The 17,079-nt window shown below is 42.7% G+C and overlaps 1 protein-coding gene across 6 annotated transcripts in view; it reads right to left on the bottom strand.

Annotated features, from left to right (window-relative positions):
• Positions 1–16,773, bottom strand: part of KLHL15 (kelch like family member 15) — a 28,279-nt gene extending 11,506 nt beyond the window's left edge. Inside the window, exons 1-4 of one of the 6 annotated variants that reach the window (XM_063182391.1) lie at positions 16,642–16,773; positions 16,150–16,239; positions 14,065–14,161; positions 3,721–4,432 (exon numbers count right to left, since the gene is read on the bottom strand). In XM_063182391.1, the coding sequence (XP_063038461.1) occupies positions 3,721–4,425 (705 nt within the window). In that variant the 5' untranslated portion in view covers positions 4,426–4,432; positions 14,065–14,161; positions 16,150–16,239; positions 16,642–16,773. The other 5 variants (XM_063182408.1, XM_063182399.1, XM_063182418.1 and 2 more) reach the window with 5 other exon arrangements.
• Between the last annotated feature and the right edge of the window lie 306 nt (positions 16,774–17,079).

Below are 17,079 nucleotides of genomic sequence, written 5' to 3'. Positions count from 1 at the left end.
TCCAATGAACCATGGTGGCATCTGTATCACATTTCTAATAACCAAATTCTTACTCAAAACAAAACCCTGAACTTATTTTACTAGAGATTAACCTGAATCAAAACCAAAGATCCATCAATTCCACTAACAAGGATCCTTATTATTTTCACATCTGTTTATCTCTGGCCACATTCTAACCACAATTACAAGCTGGTATGAGAACTGCTCAGTACCAGTGAAGGGCTTTGAAGGGCTATTCTGCAAGAACAGAAATCACTTAAGTGTTTCAGCCTAACCAAAGAAAGGCACAGCCTCTGTGCAGCAAGGACAATGCCCTTAAATTGATTGCTCAGCTGTTCCTTTTTAGAAGTTTTTTAGAAGGAAAGAGAAATTGTCAAAATCAAGCTGGAGTCTAACTCAGTCTAACCTCTGAAATGAGAGTGGAATCAAAAATCTATATGCCACAATTAAGAAGCTCTGCATGTAATAAATGCTGCTAGCAAATCTATTCACATCAACAGTGATCCCAACACCCAAAAATATTGAGCCCAGCACCTATTTACAATAAAAGGGGTCCCTAATTTCATCCACACTTCTTATTCTACACTTCAGCAAACAAAGTTGTGTAAGTAGATACAAATGTATTACTAAAAATGGAGGTAAATGGGAGAAAAAAAATCAACACATTTATGAAAGGCAAAGTCACAGTAACAAAACTACAACGACATCTTCTCAAAAATTACTATTTCCCAGGAAAAAATTACTATTTTCTAGGAACAGGACAGCAGATATTCAAATATAATGTGCTATTTATCCTACCTCTACAACAGAAGCTGATGAACCTAGTGATTAGTAAATTTTTGATTTAAACTAGCAATTAATAAGAAAGAGCTAGTCATAATAAACCTTACAGACTGGACATAAAAAAAATCTCTGGGTTTTAAGGATAGAGATTTTGAAACAACATTTCAATCTGAGTAGTGCACAGAACCTAAATGGAGCTTAAACAGTATATTTCAGGGACATCATGACATAGTTGCCTCCAGTAACATGGAGATTAACTCAGTGATCCAGGTGAAAGGCACTCCAACTCCAATCTGCAAACTTCCTCAAGACTTACAGAGCCATGGATAGGTTTAGTAAAAACAGGAAAGCACATGGATAATATCACATGGATAGTGAAACTTGTGCTTTTCCCCAAATACTTTGCCTTTACTTTCTAACTATTCCCTAAATCCTTATCTGATTTATATTCCCATTTTTCCCCATACATCTGCATGTACCTTAAGGGCTGAGGAACAAAAGGAGTACCTAGTCATAGCTCAGAAGTCATTCTTCCAGGACATTCTGTAGTAAGCAAACAGGCTGTACCTCCACTTGCACACTCTAAATGCACTTCAGCCTCCAGGTATTAATCTAGACTCACTGATTTAATTTTTAAATTGTACATCTCTCCAAAAAAAATGATGTATGGAACAGAATGGCTTAAGAGGACAAAAGTATCCTTACCACAACTTGCAAAGTTAAGTTATAGAAGTTATTTATATCCTACAGTGACAGGCATCTGAGAAATAGGTATTAGAAAGGTTACACAAAAGTACATAACAAGTCAGCCAGTGTGCAGTAAATACAGAGTTTGGTGAACTGGAAGACTCAACCTCAGACTGTATTTGGTACATTCATGCATTTACTATGTCCTGGCTCCAGGAAAAGGGAGGATTCTGTTTGTGGATCTCCAAAAAAGGGAGTTTTACCACTATTTCCCCATTGCACACAGAGAAGAAAGAGAGGCTTTCCCTGAGTTACTGCCAGAACAGTGAACAGACATGCTCTTTTATCAAAAAAATAAAGTGTTCTATATTCTGATGTTGGCTCCAACTGCAGTTGTCCTGCTGGATAACTCAATACTCTCCAGCCAGGGCAGAACACAAATGCATTCCTAGCTCAGTAACAAATGGCACAATTAGCTCTGCTTCTCTCTGCTGAGCTGTCTCACTCCATAACCTGCACTGGCTTTTCTCTGCTCCCACACACAATTAACAGGGAGGGTATCAGCAGATAAAGCTTTTACATGTAGGATATAACCTGGCATGCTCAAACCAAGTGCTCTCCTGAAGTTGTACCTATTGGGCCACTGTCAAGATAAAACATGAGGAGCACTGTATGCAGGATTTATGCCAATGATCCCAAAACCAACTCCAGAAGTTATACCCAAATATAATGCTGAACATACACTTTCACATGCACTTACAGAAATTTAACTGAAGACAGCTTGATGCTTGAGCTTGCATCCCCAAAATTCATAATGCCTTATCAGATTAACCTCAAAAAATATGTTGTGAATTCTGTAGTTTTATTACTGAAGGGCTTAAATGATGTAATAATATGGTTGAAGTACCCATTTAAAACAAGACACTACAGCATCCTGCAGAGTTCAGCTCCTACTAGTTAAAAATATTTTAACCCAATAGAAACATTACATTAGTGTTCTAAAATATGTTTAGGTATTTATTTTATTTATGTCTATAATCCAATATAGCATAATAAATATATTTTATGTATTATTACTTCCTATACTCAGTTCACACACACAGAAAGAAATCCAAAATATAAGAAGTCACTAGTCTGAAGTAATTAACAGCTCTTATAATATGAAATACAAATAAGAATTACTGCTTAGATGATCCAGTGGCTCTTAAAACCAATACAACCTTGTCTGTAGATTCACTAGATACTAAACTAAAAATATATGGAAGATTAATTTGTAAAAAGCACAACAAAAACATTGGGTTCTGAATTCCTATTAATTTGCTGAGAGGTGAAAAATACAGAACTTGAAGTTGTTGTTTAAAATTAACATTGTTAAAACAGCACCAATCAAGTAACTCCTAACCTGAACACTGTTACTGGCCTGTAAGAGAACTGCTTACAAAGCATTGTAATCTCTGTACTGTTAATAAATATTCAGAGAATCTGAAAAACTAAAAAACAATTTTTTTTTGTCTGTTCTTCAATAGTAGAAAAGGCAAGTTCTCATTTAACTCTTACTACATACAATGGAAGTTAACTATAAATCACCTGTTACAAAGAGTCCTCTGAGTCCTCCTTTATTTAAAGTGAATCATTACATTTGACACCATCAATAATTTTTGACTGTATTATGTCTTGTGTACAACCAAGTGTATGAGTAACTTTGCAGGATCAAGGCTTACTTCTAACTGCTGTGTAATAGCACAAGCACTGAAGATATAGCAAGAAAACTGCAGATTTAAGAGCAGATGCTACTTTTCATTTGTAAATAACTCTCCTCTGTACTTAAGCCACAGAAGATCTGCAGTCACTATTTTTGATTGTATTGGTAACAACCATCATAACATATACCCTACATATTATGTGCAGGTCTAGAGCCTCTGGAAAGCAAGAAACAACTTGTGGAAACCAGTTAAGAACATTTAAAAATCAAACTAGATACACAAGTGACCTTATTTCAAAAGATCTTTTCCATATTACGTCACATATAAACATGAACTGCAAACATACCTGTTCTCCAGCCACTGTAGTATTATTGTCTAATAACCAAAGACAACACTTCTAGATGTTTGCCTTCTCTGCTTTTCTTTATTAGAAAAATAAATGCTATCATTTTGTTCCTTTGCATAGCTTCTGGAATCTTACCTATTTAATGGCATGCTGCCCTAGCTAAATGGAGAATCCTGCCTACTGCTTTTCAAATGCACCAACCTTCTCAAAAACACTGGATGGTGTCATCAAACAAAACCTGATGTTCTGAATGATGGTGTCCGTATGTCTCCAGCGTCTTCTATCATGGCGCAGCCAGGCCTGCACAGCTTCATACAGCTCTATCTCTGGGAACCTGCTCAGATGGTCATTGTCCAAGTAAGACATGAGCTTCTCAAAGCTCAGGTATGAAAGAAAGTCAGGTCTGGACATGAGTGGCACAAAATTCTCTAGCAGAAAGGAATCCAGTTTTTCCCTGACTCCTTCGATGTTTACACCAAAATCATCCAGAAGTCTCATAATTTCTGCACAGTTTTCTAAGCAGATTTTAGCTAAGAGAAAAGAGCAGCAAAACTTTACCACCTCTATAAGCTGGACATACATGGCAGCCTGAAGGATTTCATGAACAGTGTTCATACTCAGTTCAATAGTTCCATAGTACATGAATTGGAGGACATGACTGAAGCCTGTAGCTGTCAGACCTTTCAAATGGATTTTGTCCTGATCTCGTTCTCGCATGTCTGCTGTGAACATAATCCTGAAGTAATCACTCTGGGTGGCAAGCAGTGCTTTATGGGCCTGAAATTGGTGGTCTTCAATGACAAGTGTGACATCAAGAAGCAATCCCTCCTCATACAGTGCTCTGAATCCTGCAGAGACACTGGTGTCATGGATGGAGGAGCTAAACCCTTCCACGTCCCCTGCCATGAATCACCTGGGGGGAAGAAAGAAAATAAATAAAAATAAAAATAAATCATAATTTCTAATAACATATTACAAGCTCTTCCTGACCAGATAAATCCTAACTGAGATTGCTTTGAAGGACTTAAAAGTTTTCACCATTCTTTCTGTTCTATCTCCAGCTGAAAAATCAACTTAGGAAATAACTTAAAACACAAACTTTAAATATTCCTCCCCAAACCAAATATTCTCATTTTAAAGACAGGGTAATGAACAAAAATAACTATGCAATACTGCCAAAATGATTCCTTACTCCAAGTTAATTCATGGTCATATAATGAACTAAGAAGGTTGTCATGGTTTTTTTCCTCTCCCCCCGTCAATCTTTCTAAAGAATTTATCTCAGGGGAGCAATAAAACACCCACTCTTGGATATCAAAGGTCTCAAAAAAAGGAAGCCAAACTTCCTTAACTTCAGAAACAAGCTCCAGTAGATCTTTACATGGTATGATCATAAAAAACCCCCAACATTTATTATGCTTTAAAATCTATGTCAATTTACTCCAAAGTTATTTGTAGGTAAATGAACATTTTCACAGATACTATTTGAGATTGTGTGATTCACTTCTCCTGTAACAACACAGTCCCATCATGTTCCCCCCCATTTCTTACTATAGTGATTGATACTAAGTTATGAAATCTATGAAGGGCAAAATACTAAGGCAACAAGAAACACTGACAAGAACAGGTCACAAAAAATAATATTCTGTACAGTGGGCTTAGTGAAGCTTGATTGCTCATTAAGCATTTGCAGATATAATGTTACTTATATGCAAGCTAAAATTAAACTGCAAATAAAAAAAATCTAAGAGGTGCAGGATCCTACCCTGCTAAAGTCTATTACATAATCAAAATAAAAACCTGTTCAAAATTCAGAAACTTCTCAAAATGTTGCTCAACTTCTTTGGGTTTAGGTAGGGTGAAGTTGCCCAATGCAGCTTGAACCAATTAACAATTCACCAAAGGACAACAGCAGCTGCATTCTCCTTCTCTGTCACACTGCAGGACCTGAGCTACTGCTGCCTACTTTGAGCCATTTCTGGGGTTCATTGGGCTACTCCAGAAAGTCAATTCAACTCATAAACATGGCTAAAAATTAAACTAAGAGCAGGGAGAGACAGATGTGAAAAAGACACATGACACAAACATGACCACCCCACTCCCCAGCACACACAAACCCTCAAAACTAGAAATCTTTCTGCTTCCCAGTGAGCTGACTTTGACCTGACACTGTGGGGTTTGGCACAAGAACCAACCTGATGCAGAGGGGAGGACACATACTTGTGCAGGAAGAGAGAGAAAGAGAAACAACTTCCCTACTTGGCATTCATTTCCTATTAGAATTGGTCCAGCTACTTTTGTTCCACTTCATCCCATCTTAAATTACACTTCAACTTTCCCTCAGATATTTGTTGCATTTAACTCTGAATTTTCTATAACAAATGAAGCTGATAATGTTTTGGTACTGGTAACCCACATGAAAATCTAAATAATACCATACATTAGAAAAACCTGCATATTCTCAAACTTCACACAAGTCTATGGAACCAGAAGTGACTCCAGGCTGGCCTGTGTTTCACAGCCCCAGAGAGCAGTTTCCACTCACCCCCACTTCCTCAAGCACCACATTCTGGCTGCTGCCATTGTAACAGGAATGCATTTTATTAGACTGATCAATGGTTAATAATCTCTTCTCCTTCACTCCTCAGCACACATCCTGGAAAACCAAACTGGAGATACCCTTTGTGCAAAACTGATCTGGTGAATGGGTGTTTGCAGCCACACCTCAGCAGCACTCCCACACTGCTGAAAGCTGATGATGGGTTCTGGGCACGATAAAGCCAATGCTGGGAGTGCTCTTTACAATTAAGGCGTTCTCACAGAACTCAAATTCCTGGAAGTAAGAGCAGGAGCAAAGAACAAAGATGGCAACCCAATCACTTTCTCACCAGTATCCAAGACAGCACCTTCCCTTCAGTGTCACTGAAGACAAAGAGAAACATGCAAACTGCTCTGCAACCTCACACTGTGAGTCTCTCATTCCTCAACATCAAATGCCTACCAGAAAGAAAAATTACCATGAGATATATTTCTTTGTTGTTGTCAACTCTTAAACAAAAGCAGATGAGGAAAGAACCACTTCATGAATTTTTACCACCTCAGAAAGAAGCACCCAACTGAAGAGGAGGCATAAAGCCTGACTTGGTTACAGAATTTTGCTTTCTAACTGGATTTCTGATATCAAATAAAAAAGTAAGAACCAGTATCAGCTTACTTCCTTCTTTCATTGGAGTACTTGTAACTCCTCTCCACCCATGCCCAGCTCTCTGATGTTAAATAATAGCTGAGCTCATCCTTCCTGTTCAGAGATTTAATGATCACTTGCCTTTAAATGGGCCACTTATTTTCATAGAACATACAGTGACCTAAAGCAACTCTCACTGCTGTCTGAAATGAGCCAAGAGCTTCAGTGGTCACAAGGACTCTCATACAGTACAACTGTGGAAGTTACAGAGCTTCAGGAGACCAGCTAAGACTTGGCTCAGCATCAGTTCCATGATCAGGATTAAAAATGGGAAAGGACAGTTGGAATCTGCAAATGTGAGAATGAGAACAAAATGACACAACAGTGTATCAGGGGAGAAAAATAAAAAATGAAGCAACATTCCCCAAGTGACAGAAGCAACTGTATATTCATCTGGAAATGATGGGATCTCCCATCCCACAGGTAATCCCACTGAAGGGATCTCTTCAAAAGAGTATGTGCACATCTGTGTACCTGAACAGCACTGAAAACCCACAGCAGCAAGCTCCAAACACAGGAGGATCTTTGCCCTTACCTTGACAAAGGTAATTACATTATGGGTACTCCTCAAAAAAGGAGACAAATTAACTTGTACACAGCATGGCCCTAAAAGAAAGGCCTCTTTCACCACCCTCAAAGAAGCAAAAGGAAAAAAGTTGGAAGTGAAGTTAAGCAGAGAGACATGGCAGACACACCTCCAGTGTTGCCTTTAAGGAGCAAAACAAGGAAATAACACTCAACAGAATCAAAGAAAAACTCCAATCCCAAAACAAACAACCCCCAAACAAACAAAGAAAACAAAAAACCCCCAACCAAGCCAGCACCAGAGAGTCCTGGACAACTGGCTCTAGGTGGCCCTGCAGGTGGCACAGATGACCTCCAGAGGTCCCTCAGGACCTCAGCCAGTCTGTGAATCTGTGATCCTGTTGCTTTTGCACAGACACTGACACGATGTGGGGATTTTTCTGCCACCTTCTTTTTAATTCTGATTGAATAAAAATAAGACAAATATACATACACACACAAAAAAATCATGTATATGTTATTGTCCTATGAATTTAAAATCTAACAAGGCAGCAATCACTGAAATACTGAGAAATAAAATCCACCTGTATTTAGGGAACACCCTTTAGGGCTGCAATTTTTACATCTCACTACAAGTGGCTATTCCATTAAAAATATTTAAAACACTGAGTCAGCCACAAATCTCCATAACAGTAACAAAGGGGTCAACACTCGGAAACAATTATTTCTGAATGTTTTAAAAATGTGGGTGTTTAAATCACTTAATCCTTCTTTTCTCATTCCTGCTGATATTACTTTTAGTAAATCTACAGATTTCAACATTAACATATTTTTCCTCCTAAACAGCAGTGAGCATTTAATGGATTACTTAGGAAGCCACAAAAGCAGTAAGACTTCTCCTTACACCATCTAAAGAAGCTTCAGAATTCTAGGAGTGAAAAGCAAAAGGACTACTTGTCTCCCTGCATTAAATAAAAGGAGTAAATATCCTTTTCTTGGCATAAAGCCATACACATTATCAGCAGATAAATTCTTCTTTAAATCAAAAAAATGCATTGCCAGTGCAAATACACAAAGGGGTTAAAACAGTACAAAAACTGGGAAAGTAGATAATTAAATGCATATTATGCTTAATTGGTAAAAATCTTCATTTCTAAAGCCAACATCCTCCATCAAAAGCAAATAGCAATGTGGTAGTTCAAACATTTAAAAAAGCAACACAAAATACTCTCAAACCAAGTAATTTTTCTAAAGCATAGCTATGCCATTCCTCCCACACACACACTTGCAATCTTTGATGTAATTCTGAGCACTATTCAAATGCTGCACTTATTTCCCAGAGGACAATACATAACAATTTTTTTTTCATATTTTCAATAAAAATGGAAAATTCAGTTAGATTTTCTTCACGCATGCAAATCACAGCTGCACACTTAATCCAATGGAAGACATGGAGCCTGCAGTGGTCTATAGGAAAACTGGAACAAAAAAATTCCAACGTATAAACAATGAAGGGGAGGTGGTGGGCAATGTACATTGACATTTGTTATTGTTCTGCACATATTAGAGCTGATCAGGATAATGCAGCACAGGAAGTAAGACTCTGCTGAAAAGCCAAAAGAGAAATACATTTAACCTTATTACCTGTTCCTTACATTTTTTTCCTCTTTAAGCACATCATGCATTAGATTCTGCAGTGCTCTAACTGCAAAAGCACTTACTTGGAACACTGATTCCTCATCTTTATTCTGCAGCTGTAATAAAAGTCTGACAGCCCTCCTCTAGACTGCTTTTTCTTGCTAAACAAGGAGAACCTTCTTTCCTCCTCAGACCTCGGGGTCTGAGGCTCTTAGTCACAAGCAGAAGAAACAGACTCTAAATGCACTGGCTATTGAGAAGCAAGCTATACAATATCTGCTTTTGACTCATGCCCTCCTGGATTTAAAACCTCTCCAAAAGCAGTACTACCTGAAGAAGGGCCCTTTGAATATGCACTTTTATATGATATGTAAGCTTATATGCATTTTCTAGAGACAGAAATTTATTGTCCTTTACCAAGTCTAGCACACCAGCTCAAAGGAAAATTTCAGCTTTCCTTTACTGCTGTTCCTTAGTAACTCATTTGGGATGCTGAGACAGAACAAGCAAGATTTGTTTTGTTTACTAATTATGGAGTACTTGTTCATTTTACCTATCCCATAGAAGATATTCTAAGAAATCATCTTTGTGGACAGGCTGAATCACAAATTTTCACATACTAAAACACTATTATCTTTGAGTTACTCCATAAAAATATTTCACCAAACACACAGAACCATGCTTTGGTTACACAAAGTACTAAAATAGAGCTTAAAATGCAATAATCTCTTCCATCCACCAAATGCAAGCACTTAAATGTAAAATTTAAAGCCATTATGCATGCTTTATTTGGTGGAGTGCACAGCAAAGGCTGCCTAGAGCAGAATTCTTTGACCCTATTTTTGTTAACATGCTTTTCTGCAGGAAGAGGACATTTCTCCATAGTCAAATGTTATACACACAGATGAAAATACAACACAACAAGTATTTGAACACACTAGCAAACATTCACAACTGCAGTGTATTGTGTTGAGTAGGAATGCAACTATAACATACACAGTATAAATAATTCATCCCCCAAATTAAACCTTTGTTTACATGGTTTAAAGCTAAAACCATTAAATTTTGTCCACCATTTTTCATCACAATCCCCCACTAACAGCAACAGAAGGAGTGATGTCGTGTGGGATAGATCAATAACCAGTGGCGATCAAAGTTTTCCATTGCTACAACAATTGCAAATATAGGGAACAAAGCAAAACATCCAGTTTCCATGTGTTTTATCTGAAATCCTTTGTCATTAGTACACTAAATCTGGGAAACAATTCATCTTCAACACGTTGGTATGCTCATGTTTAACACTTCATCCAATCCATCTTGAGAACTGCAAAAGCAGTGAATTACCTGAGAATGGAGAAGTTAGGAGCTCACCAACCCCTGCCAGGCAGAGGAACCAGACTGCCAGAACTGCAAGCTGCCCACACTGCATTCCTCAGGGACACAGAGCTGGCCAGGACAGCTCCCCTGACCACCTCTGCCTGTGCTGCTGAACCAGCACACAGCAACAGTGGCACTCGGTGTCACTGTGGTCACCACTGCTGTGGCAGAAACATCAGAAGCAGCTACAAGCAAAGCTGCTAAAACTCAGCCTGGATTGTGCCTGGGCTCAGCATGGTTATCCCTCACTCTGTGTGCCAGGACCTGCAACTGCACTTCACAGACACTAAGGTAGCTAGAACCATCTGTCTGAAGGGTCACTGCATCACAACAGATGCACAGAAAACCTGCTCCCAAACACAGAGCAAGCTCAGCTCAATGCTCTTCCAATTGCACTGAAACCAGAACAGGTGCCCTGTATAAAACAGTTGATATATCCACCAAAATGAGAATTATCTTTAACTTGAAATACTTACATTACTAATATCTAAAAGTTAAATAATTAGTAGTGTTGAAAACGACAGATTTGCCATTGCTCTCAAAGTGGACAGGACTGCTCTATCCTGAATGATATCAGTGCTTCTTTTATATATATATATATTTGTGTCTTCTAGAAAGATTAATCTTTTCAAATGCAAGAAAAAGGTATGAATAAAGCCTGATTCTCTCACTGTGAAGATTTTTATGAATTATAGTGTATTTTATACAGAAAAGTAGCAAGCTAAGTATCTGTTACTTACAAAAAAAAATCCTATCTTTTCTGACTTACAATTTTTTAGTATAATAAGACTGAAAATGACAAGAAGTAATATTCAAACTACATTAGTAAAAATATTTTAAATTTAAATGAGAATTGCTAAACTACCCCCTCCATTTGTCTTTTTATCTGTCTTATTGCTAACTTAGTAAGTACTCTGAGCATCTTCTGAGAAATGACATGAATTGTGCCCTTTGTTCAAGACACACAAGGTTTTAACCTCACTGGCAAACGTCAAACTCACTTGTCAGAAACACAGAAATCTCAACCATATTTCATTTCTACACATATCCCCCAAACTGGCAGCTAGATGAATGAAAAAGGTCTGATGTCTCCAGTGTGAGCCCAATGGTTATCTGCTGTGCTCTGCCTGCTGAAAGGTAAATCAACACATGTGCAGATCCAAAGCAGTCACAGGGTATAATTATGGAAAGTGAAAGGAGATGAGTGTCAGTGGGAAAGTTTATAGGACATGTGGTAGAAATTAAACAGGTTTTCTAGATGATGGAAGAGAAAACACAGGAAGTATGTTGGTGCATGGTGGTAGGCTCAGGGGGTCTGAATGTGATCTGGAGCAATGGTGGAAGAGCTGGGTTATTCTACAGGTAAGTTTATATAACAAGTCCACAGGACGCCAGACTTCAGTAGTTCTGTCCTTTTATCCAGTAATAGCTTTATGATGCTCCTATTCCTCTTCTAAAGGAGAAGAAAAAACCCAAACCCCAAACAATAAAAAGGCAAGAACTTTAAATTTTTAAGTGATGTTCCAGCATTTACCAAACGGTTCCAAGCTCCAGTACCAACCCTGCCTAGCTCTACTAGTACAGATCACGAATACTTTTTTCACGATCAGCTACGATCGAGGCGGGGAGGGGGGCCAGGTAAAATGGCCATTTTCGGGGCAGGAACTCGGATGACCTACTTCGTTCAGCTGTGCGCTGGCACGCTGAGCCCCGCTCCGCTGGGAGCAGAGCTCGCAGGCCGAGCTCCCCCCAAGCGGGGCTGCCAGGCCCGGGGTCCGCCACGAGCGGCCGCAGGAACCCGAGGGGCCCGGCGGGGCTGCGGCCGCCCCGGAGCCGCCAGGCATTCGCTGTGCCCGCCCGATCCCCGCCGCAGCCCGCCCGCTCCCCGCCTGCCGGCCCCCGGCCCGCCGGCCCCAGCCCGGGGAGGAGAGTCCCTGAGGGCCAGGAGAGCGCCCGGGCCGCCCTCCGTGGGGCGGGCGGCGGCGGGAGGGCCCGGGGGATCCTTCACCCACCTCTCGGCAGCGGCGGCGCTGAGGACGCGGCTCCTCCCGCTGGAGCGGCGGAGAGGGGCCCTGGCTCCGAGTACCATGCAGCCGGGGGCGGCGGAGGGAGGCGCCGGGGGGCTGCGGAGAGGGGCAATGGCTGAGGCGAAGCCGGGAGGAGGAGGAGAAGGAGGCGGAGGAAGAAGGGGGGATCCTGGGCTCCCTCCTCCCCGCCGTCCGCGCTCGGGGGGGAGGCGGGAGCCGCCCCCGCCGCGGCGCCCGGGCACCGGCGCTCCCGGCCCGGCCTCGCCCCGGGGTCCCCGCCGCCCTCACGCTTGTTTACCTTCCGCGCTGCCCCGCGCGGCCGCGGGCGCCATGTTCCCCCGGCAGCACCGCGCCGGCCGTCACTTCCGCCGCACCTGAGCCGCGCGGGCGGGCCCGGGCCGAGCAGCGGCACCGGCCCCCGGTACAGGCATCCCGGCACCGGCACCGCCCCGTGCGGGCTCAGCCAGAGGCCGGAGCCCGGGCACGCCCCGAGGAGCGCGGCTGGAGACAGCGACACCGAGAAGCATCATCTGCGTCCGGCCCGCGAGGACGCGCATCCACACGGGTCCGCTTGCAGAGGGTCCGAGTTGCGCTGCTCTCTCCCACCCGCTGCCTCCGGGCTGCGGCCAATTCCTCCGAGGCTACGGCAGCCCCCGGTTTGCCACGGCAGCTGCCCGGTGTAGCGCTGCAGCAATCCCCGCTCGGTGCCAGCTGGGCTCCTCCCCGGACACCGGGCAGCCCAGGCGCTGCGGGCTGATCCCAGCTGATCCCAGCCCGCGTGGGCACCGGGGCATCCGAGCCGCCCCTGAGCAGCGAACACACTGCACACAGGGAGCATTGCCCTGAATGGGGTGAGCAGGGCTCTGCCTTAGCACAAACATCACCCCTTAGCTTTCGCTATTTTGCCTTTGCCTGGCAAGCTCAGATTTTATTGTAAGAGATGAACTAACCTACGTGGACCTTTGGTTTGCCACTACCACCCGCAATCCATTTGCTACCCTTCCATGTCACTCACTGCTATAAACAGTAGGCCACAGGCTGCCGTCCTCTCCCAATTTACTGCTGTTCACATCCCTTTCACAGCCTATTTTCAGACTCTCATTACCACCCCCTTCCCATTCTTGATTTACAAAACAAGTGTACCTTCTCTATACCTGCCACCCCCAAGCTGAATGTCTTCCCCACCTTTCAAGGCTTCACACAATGAACCAGCTATTCCAGCTATTCCATGTAGTGCCTCACAAGGACTTCCCAAAGCTATTCCCACTCTGCTCACCTGCCCACCTACTGCTCCCTCTGCTACAATCAGCTTCCCATTCTCTCCTTCATCCCAATGGCCAGGCCTTTGCCACTCCTTACTGTTCCATCTCATTCACTCGTGCAGTAAATCTGCCCCATCTCCCCAGCTACTGTTTTAAAACCTGTTATTTGTGCACTTCTGGTGAAAAAACCAGCCTTTATGGACTGACTCTTCCAAGGCACCAGGTGTTCCTGCCACCTATGCCTCAAAGGAGAGGCATTCCCTCCCTTTTCCATAAGGGACATCTCCTGCTGCAGCAAGCATGTACCCACCCATATCAAATGCTTCAACAAAGAAAAATGAGTAGAAACCAAGTTTATCAGATACAGAAATGATACAAGCAAAACTTCATGCATCCTTCTGCACCCCTCAGGCTTTTGACCTTCACAGGTCAGCCAGGGTGGAAAAAGCTAAGCAAGACTTTCATGTTTTACCTGACTGTCATTTTGCTGTCTGCAGTTTGTGTCAAGCTGAGGTGTGAGATGATCTTCAGGTCTCTCCTACACACTGTCAAAGAAGAGGACCTCAAACCTAGCCACAAAGCAAAACCACAAGAGCTTTGACATTTAAAACAGCTCAACATTTCAAAGCACAACAAACCCCTCCCGTCCCCTTCCCCTTCACATAGAACAATTTGCTTCTATCAAAAAATCAAAATATGTTAATAGTGTCTCAGTTCTAGTCTCCTGAATAAAATTAAATAATTACATTTAGGCCTCTGACAATGACCACTGGTATGAAGATTACCTTACTGAATATGAATTTAAATTGAGATTTGGGTTGACCCCTCTGATTTAGGCATCTCTGCAAAGTCAGTGGCTAAGCTGTTACCACTGGCTTAAATGAGACTATTGCAATGAATAAAATTCTGGATATATTTTTTTGAGCTATATTAATACACTAGTTATACTAGTTTAAACTTGATTTAATTAATATATAAATGTCCAATACATATATATTGACATATGACATAATGTCAACTCCTAGAAATGTTCTTACCTATTTTAGTTGGGGTTGTTCAGCCTGGACAAGAGAAGGCTCTGAGGAAACCTTATAGAAGCTTTTGGTGCTTAAAGGGGGCTCAAAATAAGGCCTGAAAATGGACTTTTTACAAGGGTATGTAGTAACAGAACAAGGGAGAATAACTTTAAATTGAAAGAGGGCAGGTTTAGATTAGTGCTAGGAAGAAATTCTTTCCTGTGAGGGTGGTGGAGCACTGGCATGGGTTTCCAGAGAAGCTGTGGATGCCACATCCCTGGAAGTGTTCAAAGCCAGGCTGGAAGGGGCTCTGAGCAACCTGGGATAGTGAAAGGTGTTTCTGCCCATGGCAGGAAGATTTGAACTCAATGGTCTTTGATGTCCCTTAGAACTTAAACCTATGATCCTACAATAATTGGACATTTGCAGACTTTAGACTTTTCTGGGTTTTCTTTATACTACAAACATTTCCAGATAAGTGAATCAAAATAGCAAGAGTACTTCAGAATGTGTAAAATGTACAAACTCATTATTAAAATAGAAGCAACAGTTTGTGTATTTTTTTCATATTTCTGACAGGGTGTTTGGCAAGGATTAAGTCCTTTTTAAAGACTATTTCAAATGTGACAAAACCTATTTCCATGATTTTACACACACTGCACTGCATTTATTGCATAATTTAAACAGCTAAGTAACTACAGAGTCCAGTATTTTCAGTTCATTTTCATAAAAGAGGGATTATACATGTGTGAACATGGAGGCAACTACAACCAAGTATTGCATCATGTTCCCACTGCACCTCGTGCATCTCAGTTGTTTTTCCCAGCAGTGAGATATTTAATACAAAATTGAAAACAACATGTGGCCTGATAGAAGATTGGATATGAACATTTATTTTCCAAATCAATGTATGACATGATAGGGTTGCAAGACAAAATACATTTTGTCATTGGCAACACCTTCATAGATATTGGAAGGTTTCTTACAATGTGTTTCTGTTAATTTCCTCAGATCAAGAACAGTGGCAGTGTGTTTGCTCTAGGTATATCCAGCAAAACTCACTTCTAGCTTTTGATCAGGAAAGCATGGAAATAGTAGCATTGGTGAAAGTGGGAGGTCACAAACATTGTTAAACCAGGCACACCAGTTTCACACGGATTTCCATCATCACATTGCAGTCACGTGGTTGTCTGCCCCAAACCTGCAAAGCAGGCTAAGTCTGAGAACAAACGTGTTTTCCAACAGACAAAGCCGCTGCTGCTGGCACAACACACAGGAATTTGAGATAACTGGTTACCTGCATTGAAACCTGCATCCCTGACCACGGAGGAAATACTATCAGCAACATTTCTGTGCTTGTAAGAGGCTCCCATGAAGAAGTCCGCTTGATTTCCCACAGGGAAGGGTTGGGAATTTGGCCTTTACTCCCTGGTGAACCTCTAAACTGGCTCTCATCACTGAATTAGGGATTTTATTCAATTTAAAAAGCATTTCTGTCATACCCAAGTCTGGAAACAGCAAGTGTTTGGTGGGATTTTTACCTGTTTCATACAAAACATTCAGGTTGTTCTTATGCTGGGGCAGCTCTCACATCCACATGCTTTCCCTAACAATAATATCTGTCGTCCAGTCTACAAAGACAGCAACAAGAAAAAAGGCCGAAATTAGAAAGATCTCCTCATGCCACTGGCCAGCAGAGGTTATAACACGTTATAACACAGGTTATAATACAGGTATAACACATGCTATAACACAGGTTATACCACAGGTTATAATACAAGTTATAACACAGGTATAACACATGCTGTAATACAGGTTAAAACACATGCTATACCACAGGTAATACCACAGGTTATAACACAGGTATAACACATGCTATACCACAGGTTATACCACGTTACTGTTCAAGCAGACTCCGCGGTCGATGCGCTCCTTTCGGTACATACACGGGCACCGTGCTTCAGTCCTCCCCCCGGGTGCCTTTCTGCACCGCACCCCCGGGAGACCCCAAATAAACCCGTACAGCCACAAACCCTGAGCCCGGCCCCCTGAGCCTCCTGCGGTCGGTGTGCCTTTCACCGGGCCCGTCCCCTTCCCGCAGCCACGGCGCTGTTCACCGGCGCGGCCTGTGCCGGCTCCTGGCGCTCCTGGCGGGGTGTTCGGGCCGTCCGTCCCGGCGGGCTCCGGCTGGGCCGAGCTGCGCGCTCCCGCGGGCGCGCCGTGCCCGCGCTCCCGTTGCCGCCGGCCGCGCTCCCGCCCCGTGCACGCGCGCGCCGCGCGGCCCCGCCGCAGGCCCCGGTTGCATCACCCGGCGTAAGGGCGCCCGGGGGTCCTTTACGGGGCTGCCCGGTGACTCGCCTGACTCGTGCCGCTCCGCCACGGAGCCAGTGGAGGCTCGCCGGCGCTGATCGCTGTTTGTCCTTGAGCTCGGTGTCCGCTCCCGGGCCGGCCGGTGCCGCGCTGTGGGCCGG

The sequence above is a fragment of the Melospiza melodia genome, chromosome 2 (genome assembly GCF_035770615.1).
Source record: "Melospiza melodia melodia isolate bMelMel2 chromosome 2, bMelMel2.pri, whole genome shotgun sequence".
Taxonomy (NCBI): domain Eukaryota; kingdom Metazoa; phylum Chordata; class Aves; order Passeriformes; family Passerellidae; genus Melospiza; species Melospiza melodia.
The sequence above is the reverse complement of the archived record's forward strand: the minus strand, read 5'-3'. Positions and strand labels throughout refer to the sequence as shown.